This window comes from Euleptes europaea, chromosome 1, assembly GCF_029931775.1.
Source record: "Euleptes europaea isolate rEulEur1 chromosome 1, rEulEur1.hap1, whole genome shotgun sequence".
NCBI lineage: Eukaryota > Metazoa > Chordata > Lepidosauria > Squamata > Sphaerodactylidae > Euleptes > Euleptes europaea.
Genome location: NC_079312.1, coordinates 143,789,958 through 143,815,468, shown reverse-complemented (window position 1 = coordinate 143,815,468; position 25,511 = coordinate 143,789,958). Strand labels below are relative to the sequence as shown.

The window sequence follows — 25,511 nt, the reverse complement described above, 5'->3', positions numbered from 1 at the left end:
TGAATCTCTAATCCTGAAACCTGGCTGTCCCACAATTGCTCAGCAAAAAAATAAAACCACTGTGTGACCTCTTTCATTGTGTTGGGCCCATCACTATTTGATACAGGCCCAAAGCCATCAAAAAGATGATAAAATCCTGGGGCAGTCAAAATTAAGTATCCTTGGCATGGATATTGAAGTCCCCCAGAACAATCAGTCTGTCACATCTGACAGTACCTCTGCCAACTCATAAAGGATGCCCCATGGGGAACTAGGTGGCCAATAGTCAAGAAGAATACCTAGTCTCTCTTTAGTCCTAGTGCGAGCAGCATACAGTCAATGCAAGCAAGGATAATAGCCACACCACTTCCTCGGCCAGTTGTATGGGGTTGGTGGAGGACTGCATAACCAGAGGGCATTAGTTGGGACAGACACACCATGTTGTTTTCTTTCAGTCATGTTTTTGTTAAACAAGCCAGGTCAATTTCTTCTTCCAGAAACATCCCATAGAGGTGTGCGGTTTTGTGCTTCACTGATCTGGTGTTGCACAATATTAATGCAATGTAGCTAGAAACACAGTTATTGTTGGCACATTGGTTTCAAAGTTCTGCGTTTTATCTCTATGGCCCTAAATGGCCTCGGGCTGTAATATCTGAGGGGCCACTTCCTCTCATACAGTCCAACATGTCAATTAAGACCCTCCTCTCAAGCTTTGCTCTCTGTGCCCTTGCCAGATGTAAGGTGGGCAGCTACCAGAGCCAGAGTATTTTCAGTGACCTTGGAATGCCCTTATCCTTGAGGCTTGTCTGGCACTTACTCATAGAATCACAGAGTTGGAAGGGACCACCAGGGTCTTCTTGTCCAACCCCTTGCACAATGCAGGAAATTCATAATTAGCTTCCCCCCCCCCCCCGTGACCCCTAGCATGGTCTAGTGGTTAAGAGCAGTGGACTCTGATCTGGAGAACCGAGTTTGATTCCCCACTCCTCCACATGAGTGGCAGAGGCTAATCTGGTGAACTGGATTTGTTTCCCCACTTCTACATATGAAGCCAGCTGGGTGACCTTGGGCTAGTCACACTCTCTCAGCCCCACGTACCTGGAATCATAGAGTTGGAAGGGACCACCAGGGTCATCTAGTCCAACCCCTTGCACAATGCAGGAAATTCACAACTACCTCCCCCACACACACCCAGTGACCCCTACTCCATGCCGAGAAGATGTCCAATATGCCCTCTCATCATCTACTTAAGGTAATAGAATCAGCATGGCTGACAGATGGCCATCTAGCCTCTTCTTAAAAACCTCCAGGGAAGGAGAGCTTATCATCTCCTCAGGAATATGATAACCATAAGCCTGTTCCACCGAGGAACCGCTCTGTTAGAAAATTCTTCCTAATGTCTAGATGGAAACTTTTTTCATTTAATTTCAACCCATTTGTTCTGGTCCGACCTTCTGGGGCAACAGAAAACAACTCGGCACCAACCTCTGTATGACAGCTCTTCAAGTACTTGAAGATGGTTATCATATCCCCTCTCAGTCTTCTCCTCTTCAGGCTAAACATACCCAGCTCCTTCAACCTTTCCTCATAGGACTTGGTGTCCAGACCCCTCACCATCCTCTGGACATGTTCCAGCTTGTCTACATCCTTCTTAAGTTGTGGTGCTCAAAACTGAACACAGTATTTTAGGTGAAGTCTTACCTGTCAAGCGAACGCCAGCTGCGAAGTGCCGCTTATGAGGGGAGTTCCCGGCTCCGAGGCCCCTCCTCCGGTGGGGTGCTGCCACTTCCTGCCCTGGCCCCATTGGCCGGGCTCTAGGCGGATTCCAGAGGCACCAGGCGGAGATGGGTGGTGCTTGGGCGTGGCGGCGAGACGAGGGTCCGGAGCATTTGCATGGCGGTCTATAGGCTGCTCCAGGTCGAGACCTGGCATAACCTTTCAGTGGAAAAAGGGGGCGTTCCTGGGCCGAATGGGCCTTAGGAGGCCTCCTGGCCACTACTGTGCCTCTCGGATGCTGGCAGGACCCTTGAGCTGGTGAGGCTGTGCCGCCCCCCTCCACTGACTACCGCTGCCACAGTAAGTGGCCTGACGTCGGCGCCCAGGCCATTTGCGCCGGCATAAGTGCCTTTTACGCCGGTGCAAGGCCCCTTGGGCCTCCTAAGCACTTTTGGCACCCAAGCTCAAGAATGGGCTGTTAGAGATTATATCTGCAAGTTCTTTGAGTACCCTTGGATGCAATTCATCTGGCCCTGAGGACTTTGTTTCATTTAGAGAAACTGGGTGTTTGTGCACTACCCCAATGCCAATCCTAGGCTGCAAATCCCTTCCCTCATCATGTGTTCTGTTTATGCCATATTGAGCACCGCTTCCCTCACAAGAAAAGACTGAGGAAAAGTAGGAATTGACGAGTTCTGCCCTCTCTTCATCTCCTGTTACAATTTCAATTTGCAGCCCCCGCAATGGGCTTATCTTGTCCTTGTTCTTATTCTTACTCCGTACATAGCAAAAAGAACCCTTTTTTGTTTACCTCACAGGGTGTCTGTTGTGGGGAGGGGAAGAGAAAGCGATTGTAAGCCGGTTTGAGTCTTCCTTAAGTGGTAGAGAAAGTTGACATATAAAAATCAACTCTTCTTCTTCTTCAACTCCATGGCCAGAAGATGGCTAAGATGCCCTCACTCTGTTGAGTTTCAGGGCCAAACCACTCGTTTAGGTTTTTAATGAGTTAGGTCCAAGTTTGCCACAGCCACACAGCAGCAAAAAAAGTGAAATAACCCCCTATTGCTGATTCCGCACAGGAAAACACCTGGGGGAGGAAGCAGGAACTCTTCCTCCCCCCAAAGCAGTGCTCCGAGCCCGTATTTATAAAAAGCCACTCCTCACAGGTGCTATGTGTCTGTGTTGTTTTCACAGCTGGTGGTAGACTGAAGGCCATTCAGGTATTCTATTTTATGCCACTAAATATTGCTTGTTTTATTGCTGGTTTTAACAGCAATAATTTTAATTTTTGTTATATTATTTTATTGTTGCAATATTTTCACTTCCTGAGCTGTCTTGAGCATGTCTTTGGTGGGGCATAGAGATGTGAAAGCCTGGGGGGCGGGAAAGAAGAATTTGACAAAAGCCCATTCTTCCTGAACATGTTTTCAATTTTTCTGATGGAAAAAGTGGAAAATTTTGGGAAGCTCTGAAAAACTTCCATTAAATATTTTCTCTCAGAATATGTAAAAGGCAATTTTTTACTTTTGAATTGCATAAATATGCCAAATAGTACAATGTTGTCCAAGCAGTAAAAGAATTTTAGGTTTGTTAGGAAAGTAAGTGTTGCATATATTTCAATTTCTCCCAAGTTTTCTGTTGTTGTTTTTTTAACCCCCTTTCCCCAAACTCCAGTTTTTCCCATGGCTTCAAAATTTCTGGAACTTTTACATCTCTAGTGAGGCAGCATATAAGTTATTGAAATAAATATATACTGTAGCATTAAAGTATCACCAAATCAGTGATTCCTCTGATGCTCAGTTAACATAGCACTATTATTCTGGATGGATCCAAGGTAACTGGCATTCCTTTCATTCTTCTTGTAATCACTAGAGTTTGCACTGCTCATCAGATTTCCTCTGTCTCTCCCCAAATGAACCATTATTAACTAAAGGTTTATTATTAACTATTAAGGTTTCTGATGCCCTTGATGCACTGGCATAGCATATTAAGAGAGACAAAGCCCTTTAAGCCTGATGGTTTTCAAAGAAGCACAGTGCACTATTGAGTGCATTTCCTCCATAGAAACAGCACTGATGCTTCAAGAATTAGATTTCCACAATGCCCCAGAGAATCATTCAAACATCTTCATTGTTCTACCATATAAATAAGTTCTCCGGATAGTTCAAATGGAGTTGATAATATGAGATAATACAAGGAGGGAATTGAAGATGTCTAAATGGTGAAATCAAAACATTTCCCATGTATCAGCAGGCATCTGCTTCAAATTACAGGTATCTTCTGTCTTTGTTGACTAAGTAATACTTAATTTGGTATGAAAACTCTAGTCATTAGACCACAATAGAAATAGTTAATGACCCATTTAGTGTTTTGAGTAACCCATGCACCTGGGAATCGAATAAATATGCCTGTATAGCGAAGCAGAAATCATTTTTATGCCAGAGGAGGCTGAACATCAATAAAAATCAGAGATGCCTTTGTATGGCATGCCAGACTGCTGAAGCGAAAAAATGTCTTCAGTGAAAGGGCTCAGATGTGAGCATGTTTCAGTGCACTGCTCCAGGGGAAAAAAACCTCTGATGATAAATGTGAGCTTGTTATCATTGCTTTTCACTGGGAAGTAAAGCCGGAAGCGGGGTCATGCTGGCTAATTGAAGCTTACAATACAAATCCAAGCACTACATTTTAATTATAAACTGGTGACACAACAGTCTCACTTCTTAGCCCATCGCAAGCAAGCATATGTGTAAAAAAAAAAATCTTAGAGTGCTATTGGGAGCCATCACATTCATTATACTGTATTGCATTTGCCAAAAAGGTGCCTAATGGCATGTTTGACGCATGTTGAATCTAATGTCTGTTGTACTAGAGGCTTTAAAGAACAATTGTAGGTTAAATACTGTGCCAACTGGCCACCAAAACAGGTGCAAACAGAACAACATGCTCAGCATCAATAGGTACCCATATTCTTCTCAGCTCAAGTAATTTGCTTGTTCCCTATTAATACCAATTATTCTCGCCAAGAGCAGAAAGGACCGGTGGGTATAATTTGTGTTGAAAACTTCAAAGCCAACATCTACTGATCCTTATTTGCACATCCCCTCTGCACCTCCAGCTGCAGAGCAACCACTAAACAGTACTCCTCCCCAGCATAAATTCCAAGACCACAGGAAGGGTGATGGACTAAGAGTTAAGCATATGCCTAAAACCACTGCCAAAAAGCAACCATGGAATCCAGACAGCTGGTGTTCACTTCCCTTTGGCCAAACACGGTTTGATTCTAATCTCTCTGTTTCAATATACTGGGCTTGATTTTTCTGCATATACTTATTAGCAAACACATTAGTTCCCACAGGACTAAATACAAGACTTCATATTGGAAAGCTAGATTCATGCCAGAAAGCACTTTAAGTGCTGTGGGATTTCATGTACCTCAGGATCTGTCCTAAAACTATGTTTACACAGAGATTTGTCGGTGTTTTTAAAACAAAGCTATACTATTAATTTTCAGATGCCCATCTGATAACTTGAATGTGTGAAACTGCTGTCAACAACAATTGTACAATGAATTCTCATAAACTGCTGCCATGTCATGACCCCAGACACCTAAAAATTAGTAGGACAAAGCTGTGTGTGAGTGTGAGAGAGAGAGATGTGACAAGTCGACAGAGAATCATAGAATACAATCATAGAATTGGAAGGAGCCATACAGGCCATCTAGTCCAACCCCTCGCTCAATGCAGTATCAGCCTAGAGAGCATCCCTGACAGCTGCTGCTTGAAAACTGCTAGTGAGGGGGAGCCCACCACCACCCTAGGCACCCAATTCCATTGCTGAACTACTTTTACTGTAAAAAATAAATTCCTAATATCCAGCCGGTACCTTTCCACTTGTAATTTAAACCCATTTTTGCAAGTCCTATCCTCTGTTGCCAACAAAAACAGCTCCCTGCCTCCTCTAAGTGACAGCCTTTCAAATAGTTAAAGAGAGCAATCATGTCCCCCCTCATCCCCCTCTTCTCTAGAATGAACATTCAGTTTCTCAGCCTTCCCTCATAGGGCTAGGTCTCCAAGCCCGATCATCTTTGTCACTCTCTTCTGCACCCACTCCATTCTGTCCACATCCTTTTTGAAGTGAGGCCTCCAGAATTGCACAGAGTACTCCAAGTGTGGTCTGACCAACGCGATGTACAGCAAAACTATGATGTCTTGTAATTTCGATGTCATGCCTCTATTGATACACCACAAGACCACATTGGCCTGTTTTCCCACTGCATCACACTGACTGCTCATATTTAGCTTACAGTCCACCCGTACCACAAGATCTTGTCCACACACACTGCTACCCAGACGTCTAACCCCCATCCAGTATGTGTGCTTCTCATTGCTGTTACTCAGATGTAGAATTCTGCACTTATCTTTGTTGAACTGCATCTTGTTCACATCCACCCACGGTCTCAGTGTCTTCATATCTCATTGAGTTTTATCTCTATCTTCTGGGGTGTTCACTACTCCTTTCAATTGGATGTCATCTGCAAATTTAATAAGTAGCCATTCCACCTACTCATCCAGATCATTTATAATAAATATTTAAAAGTACCAGGCCCAGAACTGCAGCACCCCACTGGACAGCTCCCTTCTATCAGATGAAATGCCACTGACAATTACTTTTTGGGTGCATTTCTCTAACCAGTTCCCTATCAACCTGACTGCCCTAGACTCCAGTCCACAGTCCTCCAGTTTACTCATCAGAACATTATGGGGAACCCTGTTAAAACCTTTACTGAAATCTAGGTAAACAACATCGATGGAATTCCCATGATCCATTAAGCCCATCACTCAATCAAAGAAGGAAATGAGGTTAGAATCCTAGGAACTATAGCACAGTGAGGGCACTGAGAACTAGCCTCCCACAGCTACTTAATGAGACAGAATGATTGTTATGTCCCGGGAGGGGCCCCCAACCCCCTTGCACGGGCCGAGTCCCAGCCCCCACACTCACCAGTCTTTCCACGGGCGGTGAGTCACCGGGGCTTTCTTTTTCCCCAGCGCCTCACCAAGCCGGCAAGAGGGGAGGGAGCCCGACCGAAGCCGCTGCGGGAGCCACGAGCCGCCGACCTGCAGGCCCAGCCGAAGCCGCTGCGGGAGCCACGGGCCGCCGACCCGCAGGGAAGAGGGGGCCGCCGCCGCGGCGCGGGTGGGGCATTGGCCGTAGCCAGCCTCCCCGCCTCCCAGCTGTTTTGCGGGCAGGCTCGGGCGGGGAACAGGCGCGGTCCTCGCCCAGCATTTATATGGACTTAGCCATGCCTCCCAGCCCTTATATGGACTTCCGGGGGGAGGGCTAGGGGCGGAGCTTGGGAGAGGCTTCTCTGGCCTGGAGGGTATATAAGGCCAGAGAAGTCTGACTGCTGGGGAGGATACAAACCAGAGGCTGCCCGCAAGGTGTGTCCTGCGGCAATCTGGCGACGCCTGAGGGAGAGTCAAGCTCTGACTCCCCCTCGGATTGGTCTGAGGCGGAAGAGATTGTCTCAGCCCCAGCATTCTCCAGGCCATAGACCCTCCTGGCGACCCGGCCCAAGTCCCCTCGCGACATGTTAAACCAGTGTATATCTGTGGTATAAATATGCTTGGTTTTTTTTCTATCCCTGGCCAAAATCTGATACTAGTCCCCTAGAATTAAAGTCCCCCCCATCTGATTGTATATGCTTCTTGTGATCTACAACAGCAAAGATTGAAAAAAGAATGCATAACCATTAGCCTTGTTAAAGAAGGAAATGGCCGCCAAGTGGATGCCCATGGTTCTGGGAGCAAACCTTTGTTCATGCAAGGAGGCTAGATACTGCAGTAACATTGCCTCAGGTACTAGCCACACCTTAGGGCCCCCATGTGCAGCGGAAAAGGTGAAGAATGCAGAGGCTGCCGCTGTGGCGGGTGAAATGGAATTGAGTACCCCATCCATTATGGCCTGTTGCCAAGGGACCATAGCTCCTCGGGGAATGGATCCGAATGCAGGTTCGCCCTGGGTGCCAGTGAGCGGAATCTCTCCTCCTGAAGGTGGGACAATGCATCTGCCAGGTTATTGTCTACCCCTGCTACATGCCTAGCCAAAAAGGTGATGTTGGCTGACAAGTAGGTCGCCACGAACCTGCATACCAGCTGCATTACCCGCTCCGACCGTTTGCTGATGACCCATACTACCTGACAGGCCCCCTTGATATGCTCTGCTTGAATTGCTTTGATGCTGATCTGAACCCAAGTGAAAACAGCAACTGCTTCTCAATGCAGGGAGGAGGATCTGGAGCCTCCCTGTTTGTTTATGTGAGCCTTGGTTGTAGTGTTGTCCAGTCTCACTAGGATGTGTTGTCCTCGGAGAATTGGAGCGAACTTCCGTACTGCCAATTTCACCACTCTCAACTCCAACAGGTTGATGTGGAGGGTGGTTTCCTCTGTGGACCAGCGACCGTGAGTTATCTGGCCGTTGGGTGGCTCCCCAGCCCTCCAGGTTGGCGTCCATAAATATTTGCAACGGCTCTGGGTGAATGTACTGCAGAGCCTTTCATAGATTTGATGGCCGTGACCACCAGCGAAGGCTCCGTCTGACCTCTAGGGTAATAGGAATGGCTCTGTCTTTCTTTTTTGTGATGTCCTTCTTGAACGGTCAAATCAACCACTGGAGTAGTCTCGAGTGAAAATGGGCCCGTGGAACTACAGTGAAGCATGCGATCATGAGACCCATGAGCCTTGCTAGGGACATGAGACGAGCCCGACTTGATTTGGCTGTGGCTGATGCGAGGGAGACTATTTTGTCCACCAGTTCTTGAGGAAGTGACAGGGAGTTCTCCCTTGAGTTTATCGGGACCCCCAGGTGTACCATAGTTTGGGAGGGTTGTAGGGAGCTTTTGTTGGTTGACTATGTATCCGTGTCCCTGGAGGACCTGAATAACCCTTGAGGTGTGCAGGAGAGATTGCTTTCTGGTTTGGGCGCAGATCAGGATGTCGTCCAGGTACAGATGTACCTGGTGTAAGCCCTTGGCCCAATCTGAACCAGAAACCACATCAGAGACAGTCAGGTCCAAAGAAGTTGGTTTTTACTGGTCATATAGGTTAACAGAGCACAAAGAAAAGGTGACAGCAATGGAGCTTGCTGGCTTGCACTTGGTAATATAAAAGCATGAAAAAAGCAAGATATTACAATACACAAATAGTGCTGTGGTTCCCACAGCTTCAAAAGAGTTTAGGTATGCATAACAGTCCTTGAGTCTGGTCAGTGGGAAAACGAAACCAACTGAGACACAGACCTGACACCTGGATGCATTCCTGTCTGCGTGAAGCTATGGCTGTGACGAGGATCTTCATGAAGACCCTTGGGGTGGAGGCCAACCCGAAGGGGAGGGCCCTGAATTGGAAGTTGTTTTGGCCATAGGCAAAGCACAGATACTGTCTGTGCAGGGGATGGATGGGCCCATGAAGGTACGCTTCGGTTAGGTCCACTGCCATCATGACAGTGCCAGGTCTAAGAGATTCTACGATAGATCTCAAGGTTTCCATCCAGAAATGTTTGTGTACCATCCTTCTGTTTACATATTTTAAATTGAGGATGGCCCTCCAGTCCCCGTTTTTCTTGGGGACTGTAAAAAAGATTGAATAAACATCTTGGCATCTTTTGAGGGCGGGAACAGGTGCCTTGATCTGGAACAGGTGCTGGATAGCCTTGAGAGTCCTGGTGCGTTTGCCTTTTCTGAGGGACACCAGAGAACAGATGAAGTGATCGTGTGGCCGGGAGGCAAACTCCAGAAGATAACTTTTGGAAAGGATTTGGGAGACCCAGTTGTCAGGACTGGACGAAGCCCACTTGTCGCTGAATTCCTGGAGTCTCCCCACCCCGAGTGGACTGGTGTCACTGAGGGTTGTTTTTGGAGAACTTGTCCCCTTTGTCAGACCTGGGTTGTTGGCCCTGGGATCTTTGAAACTTTCCTCCCCTACGAAAGGGCCTGGTGTTGCTCCAGGAGCCTTTTCTATATTCTGGCCTGTATCTAGGGGAAACCTTTGAAGAGCGAAAGGAAGGATAGGTAGTTGTCCGGTGATCCCTCCTGACCTGCCTAGGAAGTGCCTGTTTTTTATCCCTGGTCTCAACTAGGATTTTGTCTAGTTTTTCGCCAATCTAACCTCCTGAATGGGGTAAGACATAAGGATGGTCTTAGACCTGAAATCTGCTGGCGAGGCTGTCGACCAAAGGGCCCTCCTTAGGGAGGTGACGGAGGCCATGGCCCATGCCACAAATGACATAGTGTCTAAAGAGGCATCAGCCATCAGGGTGACCGCACTTAAGACTCTCTTGAGCCCTCCTACTACCCTGCAGTTGCCTTCGGGAACAAGCTAAGTGATCTTTTTTACCCATAGATAGGAAGCCCTGACAAAAATGGAAACGGTTGCGCTGGATTGAATGGCCAATGCTGAAGCCTCGTGCACTTTCCTGGCCAGGGAGTCAGATTTCCTATTCAAATGATTCCGCAGCGACCCCACCCCATCCTCAGGAACGAGGCCCGGGGCCTGTAGATCAACCACCGGGGCATCTACTAAAGGTACCTTAAGCAAATTCATGGCATGAGGTGCAAGGTTGTAAAGTTTTTTGATATTAGGAGGAACTGGCTTGCTAGAAGCAGGGTTATCCCACTCCTCTTTAGCTGCCCTTATGAAGAATTCAGGAAAGGGAACCAGGTTATTGCGAACTTGTTTTCTGGGGAAACATTCCTTAACTCCCTGTTTCAACTTAGGCTTGGGATCCTCAGAGGTATCTAGTTCCTCATTTAAGTCCAGGGCTAAGATGGCCTTGGCCAGCAGCCCTTGATAATCCTCCCCAGAGAACAATCTGGTTTGTTGCTCATCAGGCTGAGAGGACTCTTCCTCCTAATCAAATTCCTTTTCTTCTCGTTCCTCTTCCTCTGAATCGAGGGAGGGGGCTGGGGATTCTGTCTGGCCAGTCTGGGGTTCTACTGCCCTAGATTTCATGGCTGCCTTTGTGGGCCATTGCCTAGAGGTGGAGGCCCCTGTGGCACTGGGGCTTGACTCGTCCTCCATGGTGGTAAGGGAGTGAGTGGAGGAGGTGGAGGGCGACCCACAAGGACCCGACCCGGAGAAAGGGGGCAGATGCATCTGGAAGGCTTGGAATGCCTGCCATTGCCTTTGAAGAGCTGTGTTAACTAGCTCGTCTGCTTCCTCCCGAGTGAAATGCCAACTGACCACTGCTTCTGTTAAGGAGGGGGGGTTACCAGCTCCCTACGGGAGAAATGCAGCTGCCGCCATCGCCGAAGCCATGGGATCGCTGGAGGTCGAGTTCGGGGCTTGTAAAGAAGAGACGGGTGCTTTTCGCCCAGCTTTCACGCTGGTGTGGTTCTTGCTGCCGCGCTTCTTCTTTCTGCCGCCCTGGTGCAGCGACGCAGCTTTCCGTGCCTTTTTTACTTTCAGCTGCACTGGGCCCAGCTCCTTGGAACACTGGGACTCACTGGGCTGCATCTTGCTCCCAAAGGGTCCGCATTCGTGGCCATTGGGATGGTAATCCTCAATGGAGAGGAGATTGTCTTCCCTGGGAGTAATGGCATCCACCATTTTAGAGAGCTCCGATTTGGGCTTCGGAGAGGGAAAGACACAAGAGGAGGGCTGGGCAGGGGCTGGCAAGGGAGAAGAAAGGATAAGGAATGGTAATCAGTAAAGGAAGACTCACACAGAAGAGGTAAACAGAAATAATTTCCCCTAATCTATATCTAATGCACGGAGCTGTGTGTAGAGACCTGCTTCCCCTACAAAGGCAGGACAGAAACTGAATCTCTGCAGGCTGTTTTCCCGCCAAGGAAGTCAGGAAATTAGAAAATTAGTCCTGCCTCCCCAGATGGAGCAAGGAAAACAACCTACAGCTCAAGACGCCCTTGCCTCAAAGGAGAACATGCACATTTCCTTCCTTCCTTAGTTTGCCTTTCTCATCTACCTCTCCTCCTGTTCTGTGATTTAACAGGGTGCCTTGACATGAGGGGGGTTGTGGAATGGTATAGTATGGCCTGATCTTGTCAGATCTTGGAAGCTAAGCAGGGTTGGTACTTGGATGGGAGACCAACAAAGAAGGCTTGCAGAGGAAGGAAATAGCAAACCACCTCTGCTTAATCTCTTGCCTTGAAAATGCTGTGGGATCACCATAAATCAACTGCATCTTGGTGGCACTTTACACACACACACACACGATATGAGGAGCGGCTGGAATTAATTTGACTATGAGAATAAGTCATATGCCCACACTTACAGGTAGATCCTATGAACAACTCAAGTCTCAGAAATCAGTCCCACTATTCAAGAGGAAGTACTCCCACTAGATACATGCAAGTAGGATGGCAACCCAATAGCCAGAACACAGGATATAACATGTGACAGGTGACTGAAATCTACCCCATCTCACTAGCTGTGGAAAGGGGAGGAGAGAAGTACCTTCTTTTTACTTATTTTCCCCTTTCCATAGCTAACTACACAAGGTAGAAGGCTGATACTGATTAAGAAAACAAAGATACACCTTTGTCATCTCACACTACAATCCTATCTAAATTGGAGCCCTGTGCAGCAGCTCTCAGTCTTTTACAATGCTGGAAAGAGCCAATTGGAGATCACCCACCATGCCATCTGTTTGGGTCCTAAATGGTTTAATTCATGAAAAAATATCACATTTGTTAACCTAGATTCCCTCTTTCTTTCTTAAAAATACTCTTACGTTGGCTTTTAACAAAAGAGCATTCAAGGCAGCATAAATTAGAACCACAGATCCTCTGATCCACATGTACTCTAAAGACAATCCTGATCAGAAAACACAGGTTTAAGGGGGAAACGTCCATGCCACTCTTTAGAAAAACTCTTTAGGATCTACCATTGGACCAGAGTTTAGATCACAGAAACTTTTGGGGATGTGGTCTTCACTTTAGATGGCTATGTTCAAGATGAATGCATTTAGTCTGGAATAGATGCACACAATAACTGGAATGAGACCAGGAATGGAGAGACTCCAACTATGAGGAAAAATCAACAGAACATTATCTAGCTCAGAAAATGTAATGCTGAATGGTATATGACTACATTATACATAAAAAAGAGGAAATACAGAGGTTTTGTTAAGATTAAAGGCACCTGTGGATAAATTTTATGTTACCACAGATTAAGGAAGTACATTAAGGCGATGTAGCTTCATTGCTACTGCACAATATTTTGCAACCTGGGTGGTGATTGGTGAGCTGTCTCCCAGCAGAAACCTTTTGGTCCATTCACCCTCATCACCAGAGCCCATTTCCCTAATCGAAGGGCCACATGTCATGAAATAGAATGCCAACATCAAGAATCAGTTGTTTCTTGAGTTTTATAAGCACTAACTGGAGTGACTCCATTTTACTGTAAAACAATTCAATCCGATAAAGCATTTTGTGACCATTATTCATTACATCATTTTAATTTTAACATCTAAATAAAAGTAACGATGCTCCTCATTAGATAACCTAGAGACAAATCAACAATGTTATGTAATCCTCACTGAAAACTTTGGATCCTCTTCTACTTTATGCAAGAGTTTTTCAACTAATATTTTATTAAGAACTACTGAGACAGAACACGTCATCTAACCTGAAATGAACTTGTGTTCCTTTGCTGTTACTCAAGTCAATGTCAATTTAGCATGCAGTCTGAGAAATTTCCAGTTCAACAGATTTTTAAAAGTATGTTTCAGAGGAATCTGCAGGTGACCTGCTTAGGCATAAGTCCCATTGAAATCAAATTGAGCAAACTAGATTAAAATCATGTTTACAAGATTGATTTTCAGGAACAAAACAAAAACAAACCTCTCAAATGTGTAATTCATCCACAAACCCATCCAGCTTCTGCCTGAACTAAATCATAACCCAGGGCTGCCTGCTTAGCAGTCTCTGAGCTTCTAAGCCTAGTCTTAAGGGTTGCCAGGTCCATCTATGCTACCGGCGAGAGGTTTTTGGGGTGGAGCCTGAGGAAGGCAGGGTTTGGCGAGGGACTTCAATGCCATAGAGTCCAATCGTCAAAGCGGCCATGTTCTCCAGGTGAACTGATCTCTATCGGCTGGAGATCAGTTGTAATAGTGGGAGACCACCTGCTAGTACCTGGAGGTTATGGCAAATAAGTAATCAGCCTGCTGTAATGTTAGTTAAGAACTTATAAACACACTGCTGCTGTGTCTATAAGTTAGTACCTGGAGGTTGGCAACCCTACCTAGTCTTCATGTTCTATATGAAACAACCTAAAGATGTTTTTGAACAACAGGGCAGAAGAACTGTGTGTGTGTGTAAAGTGCCGTACAAACAACATATTTATGAAGAGGAAAAAGTCAGAGTGGCGTAGTAGTTAAGAGCAGTGGACTCTAATCTGGAGAACCAGCTTGGATTCCCCACTCCTCCACATGAAACCTACTGGGTGACCTTGGGCTAATCACAGCTCTCTCAGAACTCTCTCAGCCCCACCTACCTCACAAGGTGCCTGTTGTGGGGAGAGGAAGGGAAACCAATTGTAAGCTGCTTTAAGACTCCTTGAGGTAGAGGAAAGTGGGGTATAAAAACTAACTCTTCTTCTTCCCTGTCCTATGCATTCTCAGCCAAACATGACTGCACGTAAGCTGTGTGCTTATATGCTCTGTCTCCATGATTAAGTGTGGGGATGGGGCCAGCACACTTGCCCCCCCCCCTACGCATGTTGACCCAGTCCACAATTATATCATGTGCACAGGACCAGTGAGTGCCAAGTTCTAAACTCAGAAGGGTCAACTCAGACCTCTTGAAACTTGAATTGGGCCAACCATGACAGTTTATTCTCCAACTCACAGTTCATTTGCTTTATATTTCCTTCTGTTTTTCTGGAGGGGAACAGCTCTATATCTAACTTGATGTGATGGTACAAATCAACATTTAGACCAACCTTTATATACCCAGGACCGAAATTTAACACTCAGGCAGCTGCATGGGGTCTACCAAGCTGCAAATGCATGATGGGAAATCATTTTATGTTGCAGTCATGTGACAAGAAGAAGAGGATCCAGAGATTACCTTACCAGGATCAAGGCCGGGGCTGTCAGGGCACACCAAGAGAGTCAGGGACAAGAAATACATGTCAATCACTAGGCAGCATACTGTAACAAAGAACTAGTGAGAACAGGCATGTTCAGAGATGGTGCTGTTCTCTGCAAAAGCTCTCCCTTGCCTTTTCTCTTTCTCCCCATCTGTCCTGGCACCACCACCCCAAGTCCCATGCTACTCACCCATGCTAGGGGCACAAAGGACCTCAAATCAGAATTTGTTGGGGATAGAGAGCCATATACTACACAAGCAGGTGTGTGGAATATTGGAGGCCTGACTAGGGAGTAAGCTATGGTTGGGTGAGAGCCTCTGAACCTGCCTGTGACAAAAATGAAATTATCTTCATTGCTTTCTATGCAAGTTCACAAGCTACAGGTACTTCCAAAGCTGTGGTGGTGGTGGTGGTGAGGAGGAAAAGGAAGAAGAGGAGGAGAAACAACTCTCTGGGGTCTCTAGAGCCAGCATGTGGGGTTCTGTTACTTACAGGATGAGGACCACTGTTTTGGAAGAAAAGTCACCAATGAAAAAGTATAAAGTGGTGAGTAATAAAGTAGTGGTGGAGTGATATCTTACAGAGAAGAGGTGGATATGAAAGGATGAAAAAAGAGAATTTTTTTAAGTTTGGGCTATTCGTTCAGTTTAATCAAGGAAAATGTCCACAAAGCCTTAAAGACAGTGTTTTTAAAATATTTATATTTATTTATTTTACATAATAAAAATATATAGAGTGAAAATTAGAGAAATAGTTAAATCAGACAACACAGATAAAAACTGGGATTACTACTATGCATAACAGTATTTAATAAGTTCATACCAAGGACATAAATAAACAACAGTAACATGAACAAGCTTATAATATATAATAGAAAACATCCCTATACTTCAAAAGAGTTACAAAATTCAAGAGTAGCTTAACTAATAGTCAGGTATATCATATAAGAACATAAGAAAGGCCCTGCTGGATCAGACCAAGGCCCATTAAGTCCAGCAGCCTGTTCACACAGTGGCCAACCAGGTGCCTCTAGGAAGCCACTAACAAGACAAGTGCAGCAGCACCATCCTGCCTGTGTTCCACCGCACCCAAAATAATAGGCATGCTCCTCTGATACTAGAGAGAATAGGTATGCAGCATGACTAGTATCCATTCCAACTAACAGCCATGAATACCCCTCTCCTCCATGAATATGTCCACTCCCCTCTTAAAGCCCTCCAAGCTGGCAGCCATCACCACATCATGGGGCAGGGAGTTCCACAATTTAACTATGCGTTGTGTGAAAAAATACTTCCTTTTATCTGTTTTGAATCTCTCACCCTCCAGCTTCAGCAGATGACCCCATGTTCTAGTATTATGGGAGAGGGAGAAAAACTTCTCCCTGTCCACTCTCTCCAAATCATGCATAATTTTATAGACCTCTATCATGTCTCCCCTCATCTGCCTTCTTTCCAAGCTAAACAGCCCTAAGCGTCTTAACCGCTCCCCATAGGACAGTTGCTCTAGTCCCCTAATCATTTTGGTCCCCTAATCATATAGAAAACAGTTCAACTGAAAGGGGAAATATATAACCTCGTTTAGATATTTCTACGATATCTATAGTTCTAGATATTCATCTCTATCTGTGCATACTATTAATTCCCATATAAACTTAATAATTATTTTAAATGTGATAGTGAATTTTTTTACTAGACATTAGAGAATTACTTCCAAAGTATGAATTCCAAGCAATATGCATAAAAATGTTAAATGTAAACAGACCCTCAGAGCTACTTTTAAGAACAGTATGAGTAATATAGTTTCCATTTATCCTGAAGCTCCTTACTTGGTCTTTTGTTCACATAGCTTGCAAATTTTGCCATTATTGCACATTCTGTGATTTTAGTTTTCCAGTCCTCTAGATCCAGACATTCGACTGATTTCCATTTCATTGCCAACGTGACTCTGGCTGCTGTTACCAAATACTTGAATAGTTCAACTGAGGTTTTTGTAATAACCGTTGGTGTAATCCCCAGCAACATAGTCTTTGAGTCCACTGGAAATTTCACCTTTAAGATTTTTTGTATTTCTGCATGTACTCCTTTTCAGTACTTCTTGACTCTGTTGCAAGTCCACTACATATGACAAAATGTGCTTTCAATCTCTTTACATTTCCAGCATAATCTTCTATAGTCCTTATTCATCTTCTGAATTTCTTTTGGAGTTATGCACAATCAGCAAAACATCTTATACCAATTTTCTCTTAAAGCTTGACAGGATGTAAACTTTCTACCTTTTGACCATAAGGTTTCCCATTATTGCATCTGTATTTCTTCCCCTAAATTTTGCATCTGCTTCATCATACATGTTTTGACTTGTTCAATTTCCGTATGGTATTGAAGCAACAGTTTAATTCTTCCTAATTCATTATCATTTTTTCAAAGTCAGTCAAGTCTCTTATGCCTCCTCCTGAGAGTTGGTGACTTTTTAAAGTCTTGACACAAGCTGAAAGTAAACTAGCCACTGTATATTTTTCCTTCTTCCTTGATAATTTGCCATGATTTGATTTCTCCTTTAGCATTAATCATATCTTAATACATTAAATAGTCATTACACTTCCTTTCAGTTTTTGTCATAGAACGTTTCTATTGGAGACATAAGTGGAGAGGGTGTCAGGCTTAGTGTTCTTCGAATAGACTCCCAGATTTTGACTAGACCTAATTATATGATCTCCATTTTGACGAGTTTTTATACCAAATGATTTTTTAGTCCATAAGTGGTAGTGTATTCCTTTTTTCAGATCTGCTTTCTCTAATTTTATTTTGTATCGTAAAAAGGTAAAGGTAGTCCCCTGTGCAAGCACAGGGGCCTTCCTGACCCATGGGGTGATGTCACATCCCATCATTTACTAGGCAGACTATGTATACAGGGTGGTTTGCCATTGCCTTCCCCAGTCATCTACACTTTACCCCCAGCAAGCTGGGTACTCATTTGACATAGTCTTAAAGCCTTTAAAACTATGTTGATTCAAAATACATTAATATAAAAAAGAATATGTACAGAGCAACCTATGTCTAAAATGTTTTGTATATAAAAAAAATTAAGATTAAAATTGGCCATCTTCTGGGCATGTAGTGGGGGGTCACTGGGGGTGTGGGGGGAGGGTTGTTTTAAATTTCCTGCATTGTGCAAGGGGTTGGACTAGATTACCCTGGTGGTCCCTTCCAACTCTTATGATTCTATTCTATGAAAACTATCTTAGAGATGACAATACTTTGGTGTGAATACTTAGATCTGCTGAAATGTATTTAGCGACAGCTTCTGTGACCTTTCTGTCATTAACTGAAATAATGTTTAAAAGATAGTAATTTGCTGAACAGTAAGGCTAAATGTTAAAGATTTTGTATTCCTTGGCTACTTCAACAACCAAAAGGGAGACTACAACAAAGAAATCAGAAGGAGATTGAGACTGGGAAGGGCAGCCATGAAGGAGCTAGAAAAGACCTTTAAGTGTAAGCATGTGTTGCTGGTGACCAGGATCAAGATAATTCATACCATACTATTCCCCATTACTATGCATGGATGTGAAAATTGGACAGTGAAGAAAGCTGACAGAAAGAAAGTAGATTTCGTTGAAATATGGTGTTGGAGGAGAGTTTTACAGATACCATGGACCACCAAAAAGACAAATCAGTGGGATCAAATCAAGCCTGAACTCTTCCTAGAAGCTAAAATGACTAAACTGACGCAATCGTACTTTGATCACACTATGAGAAGACAAGAGTCACTGAAAAAGACAATTGTTACCGCACCCACCCCCAAACACATGAACATACATTCAGATTAACATGGGGAATTAGCTTATGTGTTTGTACAGGGTACAGAAAACGGGGATCTTTTACCTAAAAAGGTGGCTGTGAGTAGGAAGTATTTAGTAGGAAAAGGATGACAGGGATCTAATTTAAAAGGAATACAGAGTTTATTGAGGGATTTGGTACAATAGTGGGGTGGGGGAGAGAACCTATCTTAAGCAAATACTAAACAAGGCATAAACACATTTCCTATCACAATTAATATAACAAGAACTTACAAATACTCAGCAGAGCTACTCCAGTCTAGAGCAGGAGTTAATCTTTGAGCCAAAGGTGTGGAAAATGGGGAATAGTGGTTTGGAAAATAGGGTGGGGGAAATAGATCAGAGGGACAGCAAAGATTACCTGTCCTATTCTGCAAAGAAATCAGATGGAAGAAGAGGGATCCAGTGTGTGTTGGGAGTCTGCTGCAGTTTGGCTGGTATCAAGGATCAGACTCAGACTCCCTTTCCTGGTTCTAAAGCCAGGTTAGTCATACTATTTTTGGCCCATAGCATAAAATGGGTCCTTTTAAAGAAACAAAAGATTAAGACAGAGGCTGAAGGAATACTTGAGAGTAATCAGGAGAAAACTATAGAACTGACTAAACAGCATCAGGAAGGGCAGTCTTTGATAGGATTATGATTACAAAAGCTGGAGATGTTGAGGTGAGTCATGTATTGGGCAGGAGCCTTGGGGGCAATGGGAAGCTTTGAGACGGAGGTTCCAGGCTGTCACAGGGCACTTAACTTCAAATTGTGTTAATGGTCAGTGATTGCATATCATGCATACAGGAACAGGCATCTTTGTCTTCTTGCCAGCGTGGCTTAATTGCTGTCATCCTGTTGGCACACCCTGATTTCTCCCAGAGAGGCTTCTTTGAAAGCATTGCTGTGGTCTTTGTCCCAGGATCCTCTGCTGTGTTCACTGCTGCACTGTTCCCTGTGAGACACAAAACATGGTAATGCTCCCCATGTTTGGCATGAGCCTCTTGGGACTTGCTCATGGTGTCACTCTGGCAGTACATCCATTCAGACTGGTAAAGAGGATGTGCAGATGAAAAGTGGGGCTGGCAACACAATATGCTAGGAAAAGTAGAAGGCAGCAGGAAAAGGGGAAGACCCAACTTGAGATGGATTGACTCAATCAAAGAAGCCACGGCCTTCAATTTGCAAAACCTGAGCAAGGCCGTTAATGTTTTGAGGGACGTTAATTCATAGGGTCGCCATAAGTCAGAAGCAACTTGATGGTACTTACACACAAGGGTAAATGCCAGAACAGGAAATAGCAGGGAAGCTTTGGGTTTACCATAAAACTTGTAAGAAAAGAAAAAGTAGGAGATTGCCTCTAGTGTGAGAGCTTGACATATATACATTGCCTCTGCTCCCAGGGGGATCCCTGCAAACCTGCTATGAAGCTTACAGTGTTTTTCTGCCTGAAAGCCCTCGCTGCACTGGCTTTTCTCTCAGTTGGGGTCCAAGACTAAAAGTTAGCCACACCTCAATAAGAGAAGCTGAGATTGGTGGAGAGACAAGTATTCAGATAATGAACAGCCTCTTGCAATTTTTGAGGAAAGGTGGGTAGACCAGTGACAAGGAAGAATATTTGGTGATTGAGAGTTAGGAAGCAGAAGGAGGAAAGCCGGCATGCATGACTTCAGTGGTGGCCAAAGCCTATTCTTTAAGGCTGGATGTTCCCGTGGCATGCCAGCTGTTATCAGGGAGCCTGAGCAATGGGACTTCCAATGATTTCCTCTTTCATCTGGCTCTCAGTGGCACTAGAGAATATACAGGTATTTTCAGAACTTTAAAATTAGGCCCTTGCCCCTGATTATGCCTTCCACAACAGACCACTTTGCTGCCACCACCCTTCACTTGGGTCAGTTTTGGGAAGTGGGGACTAAGGATGAGTTGCCCTAGCCCAGTGATGGCGAACCTTTTAGAGACCGAGTGCCCAAACTGCAACCCAAAACCCACTTATTTATCGCCAAGTGCCAACACAGCTAGAAGTCTACATGGGGCTAGGGGTTGCCAGGTCCCTCTTTGCCACCTTCGGGAGGTTTTTGGGGTGGAGCCTGAGGAGGGTGGGGTTTGGGGAGGGACTTCATTGCCATAGAGTCCAATTGCCAAAGCGGCCATTTTCTCCAGGTGAACTGAAATACCAGATCTCCTGCTACTACCTGGAGGTTGTGGAAACTGTAGTACTTAGCTCAAAATTAATGATACACAAGCAAACTATGCAAACATGTATTGTGAAAAAGACATCTACAGTAATGTGAAGACAATGGTGAACCTATGTACAAATAAGTCCAAGATAAAAAGTCTCTTCCAAGGTAAGTGAAAGTCTTATCTTAGTTTCTTCTTTGAATCTTAGCATAAGGAAGGCTTATTCCTTCAACTTCAGCCTTCCTTGTGCTAAGATTCAAAGAAGAAACTAAGATAAGACTTTCACTTACCTTGGAAGAGACTTTTTATCTTGGACTTATTTGTACATAGGTTCAACATTGTCTTCACATTTCTGTAGATGTTATATGTCTTTTTCACAATACATGTTTGCATAGTTTGCTTGTGTATCATTAATTTTGAGCTAAGTACTACAGTTTCCACAACTATCCAGTTAGTACTTGTGCATATATTTTCTTCAGAACTACCTGGAGGTTGGCAACCCTACATGGGTGGCTGAGCGGGAAAAGGAAAGCAGCTGGAGCATAGCCCCCACCCCTTCAGTTTGGTTCTTTTTCCAACTGTTATCTTCATACGAATTTAAAAAGACTGTTATGCAGGGGGGCTGATGGTGGGGACAGCCCTCTGCACATGCTCAGAGGCACCTTTGGTTGCATGAACGAGCAGAGTGGAAACCCGAGCTAAGCAAAGGGCTTGGCTCCAGCACAAACACCAGGCGGGCCCCTGTTCGGCCCTCACCGCCAATCCCCTGCGCTGAAGTCACCAACCAGCCTGCTGCAGACGGCTGCCCAGGCGTCCCACTCCCGGTCCAGCCCCGTCCCGGCTCCACCTCTTCCAGTCCTCGGCAGAAGGCTCGTCATTGTCTTCACTTCCGGAGCACGCAGCCAGCGACTGCGGAGAAGGCGCTGGGAAGGAGCCCAGTGCTTCCTGGAGGAGCCGGGAAGGCACCGCTGGTCCCCAGCCTCCTCAGCAGGGGGAACGAACTCAGGCGAACTCTGTGCTGGGGCAACGGCGTGCATGCCCACAGAGAGGGCTCTGAGTGCCACCTTTGGCACCCGTGCCATAGGTTCGCCACCACTGCCCTAGCCTTTCTGAGCTTTTTCATGCACCCATAAACTCAGAAACCATTCTCTTAAAGACTCCGAAAAACTAAGCTAATTTATCAGGTGAGCAAAACTGCAAATTGGTCGTCACTTTAAAACAAAACATGCATGTAGCATCCTGGGATAAATACCAATATTTGTATCTACATAATCAAAGTAATACTTTATCTTGTAGGCTAACAGAACAATCCAAATCAGGACTACTCAGATCTAGTCAATGGGGTTTGGTCCTAGGAAAGTGTTCTAAGGATTGCATTGTAAGAATACAGTCCCTTGGTACACTTACTTGAGTGTAAGTCCTAATGAAATCAATAGAATTTACTTCTGACTAAAAATTCATAAGGTCAGACTTTATCCCTAAATAATTATAGAAAATAAAAAAATTGTACAAGCTAGTTCTAGATCATTATAGACACTTTTTGAGATGAATGATGGTCTCTGGATTTGTTTGTGCTTCTGAGCTGTCTGTCACTTAAAATGAGCTGGAAAACCTAGTTTATAAAGTTTGTGTGCGCTAAGTTGCAATGACTGAATTAGGTGAACTGAAACTGATATGTCAAGAGAATGAATGTGGAAAGAAGAGCCCCGCCTTCACCCCCAGAAGCTAAAGTGAAGTAAGAACTGAACACCCTTCCCCTCTAAGCTTATCTCTTGCCTGCCATCACAGTCTCTATTAACTGTAACAAGGAAGGGAATAGGGATATTAATCAGTGAAGTTGGAAATGGGGCTGCTCAAGCATGGAACTTTCAACTAAGGAACAGGTTGCATAGAATCAGTGCATGCAGTGCATTTCTTATGATGGATTTACTTCCAAGACAGTCAGGCATTTGGTTAGTAGGCACAGTTCTCCCCTTATCTGGAGCTTATGGGTTTTGTTCTGCTATACCCTCTCAACATCCCATGTTATATCCTGCTCTGAACTGGTCTCCTGGCAGTTCTAGCTCATCAAAGCGCAAGCAAACTTAGGACGTCTTGAAGGGAGTGGGGAGGGTTTAAGATTTTCGCCTCCATAAATGTACACTAAGCCAAATTATTAATTATTTATGTATTCTGTACTTATTACTGGCGTATTCTGACATTAAGGTTGTAATCCTTTCGGCATAACCATCATTGGCAACAGGAAGTAAAACAACATCCACACCATCTCCGGCTTCTTCTCTGTGCCTGTCAGCGCACATGCCAAGGCACCCAGGGGGAAAGGGCAAGGACTGTGCGGCGCTGGAGAGAAGCAGACACCCCAGGCTAAGCTTCACCTCCCTATGTCCGGTTCCCATAGCAATCACAGATAGTGGTTGCCACGGCAACCACATCCTCCCTCCCAGACAGCACCAAAGGTACCAACTAGGCTGCGTCTGGAGGGGGAGGGTCTCCGTGTGTGTGTGTGTAGAGGGGGAGCGGCTTCCACAAAAGGGAAAAGAGAAAGGCGCTCAGCCGTCGTCCCTCACCTCCTTTTTCATTATTCCTTCCCAGCCACTCCCGGCCATGAAGTTGGACACTTTTCTCGAATCTTTTTCCGCTCTTTGTTCCCTTTCTCTCCTTCCCTCAGCTCCTCCGTAGCGCGCGCGCGCGCGTGCACACCCCCCCCACACCCCCAGAGCTCGCCCTCAACCCCACCCCACGCCCCCTGGCCACTCCCGCCCTTCCCGCCCGGCTACCTTCAATACAGCAGATCCTCCAGAGGCCGGAGTGGGTGAGGTCCCCCTTCACCCTCCGGGGCAGGCTTTGAGCGGTGTCGTCCGGGCTGGTCGCGTTGGTGCCGTTGCAGATGTGGGCGCTCGAGTAGAGCCAGTAGTCGGTGCCGATGGCGATGGTCATGAGGCTGAAGGCAGCGAAGGCGCCCACCGTGGTCAGCAGCATCTGGACCCCGCGGTCGCACCACACCATGGCGCTTCATGCTCCACCCGACGGGCTCAGCGGGCCGCCGCGGGCAGGCGCAGCCCGGAACGGCCCTCCCCGCCTTCCCCCTCCTCTTTCTCCCCCTCGCCCCCCGCCTCCCATCCACGCAGGTCGCGGCGAGGAAGCCAAGGCATGGGAAGGGAGGGGAGGGAAAGGCGCGCGCCCGGCGGAAAGCTCCCCGCCGCCAGAGGCCAGGAGGGCGACGGAGCCTCGAGGCGGCGTCGAGCCTGCGCGCGCCTCCGCCTGGCCACGGGCGCCCCCTCCAGCCGCCTCTTCCCGCCGCCTGAGCCGCCCAAGAGGCGCGCCCGCGGAAAGGGCTCTCGGGAGCAGCGGCCAGCCCAGCCCAGCCCCCGCCTCGGCTGCCCAGCCCCCGGCCGAGCAGCGCCAGAGGCGCGTCGAGGATGGGACGCAGGTTGCCTCCGCCTGCCTCTCGCCGAACCCCGGGCCTTCAGGCACTTTTTTTTTTTAATATAATAATTTTATTGGTTTTTATAATACAAATTTTCCATGATAGTAAACAACAATAAAAGCAATATGAAATTCAAAATTTTAACTCTATGTTGTTATGGTTTCTTGAATTCATAATAAAAAAAAACAAAGTAAAGGAAAATTTATGACTTCCCCATCACCTCTCTCCGCCTCTTAATAAAGTATTCATCCCATCGTAATTGGTCTGATCTTAACTATCATAAATTCATTTAACTTTCATAAAACATCTTCTATTAATATAAATGATTATAACTCTTAATATTAATTGTGTCCTCTAGATCAGATTAATAAGTATTCTTCCATTTCCCCCAGTTTTAATTCATATTCACAATATTTCATCCAATCCTCCCATTCCCTCGGGCCTTCAGGCACTTTAAGGCCGAGCGGAAAGGAAAGGAAAGCTCTCCTCGGAGTAGACGGGGTTTTCTTGGGAAAGGGCGGCTTTCCGGAGAAACGGGGAACAGGTAGCAGCCCGGGATTGCCCGCTGTTCCTGTACCGACACAGGGGCTTCGGAATGGGGGAAGGGACATTCGCAGTCAAAGTGCCTCCTGTTTCCCTTTGCTCTCGTGATGTTTTCGGGGACGCAGGCCGTGTCTGGGCTCCGCTCATTGCAAGTGGGGAGGATGCTGGAAGGATCGAGTCGGTGTGTTCAGTGGTTGACCCAGGGCGTGAATGGCTCTGGGCGTTTTCTGGGCTTGTTTTGCATAAAGCGTATTGAAATAAAGATCAGCCTGGGACATTTTTGTGCAGTGGTGGCATTCTGTTGAAGAACATTCTGAACTCTGGTGTAGCCATGCAATTTTGTGCGAGTGTGCAGAGTTACTCCCGTCTAAGCACATTGAAATAAATTGGTTTCAACTGGAGTAACTGCATAGGATTACACTGTAGGAGTCTTATAGGATCCAGTCCTGCTTTTACATAAATGTAATAGGGTGGCCAGAAATGCTTTTCAATTATGTTTGGCCCCTTCTGGACTCAAGACAGTCTAGTTAATCTAAGCTACAATCACTTGAAGGCTAGACTGCTGTAACACACTCTACATGGGACTGCCCTTGACAGCAACTTGGAAGCCACAACCCATTTTTTGAGGGGAGCAGATAGCGCTGCCCATTGATGCCTGGTTTATGATTTTCTGTAATGGTTGCCTGATTGTTTCTAGGCTCAATTCAAGGTACTGTTTTAACTTTTGAAACCCTTAACATCA

At 45.7% G+C, this 25,511-nt stretch overlaps 2 protein-coding genes across 2 annotated transcripts in view; both read right to left on the bottom strand.

Annotated features, from left to right (window-relative positions):
* The window catches only part of CACNG4 (calcium voltage-gated channel auxiliary subunit gamma 4), an 80,934-nt gene extending 57,101 nt beyond the window's left edge, over window positions 1-23,833 (bottom strand). Inside the window, exon 1 of the mRNA XM_056866725.1 lies at window positions 23,577-23,833. Coding sequence (XP_056722703.1) covers window positions 23,577-23,805 — 229 coding nt within the window. The 5' untranslated portion in view covers window positions 23,806-23,833. The remainder of the gene's footprint in view (window positions 1-23,576) is intronic.
* The window catches only part of CACNG1 (calcium voltage-gated channel auxiliary subunit gamma 1), a 309,034-nt gene that overhangs the window by 83,001 nt on the left and 200,522 nt on the right, over window positions 1-25,511 (bottom strand). The window lies entirely within an intron of this gene.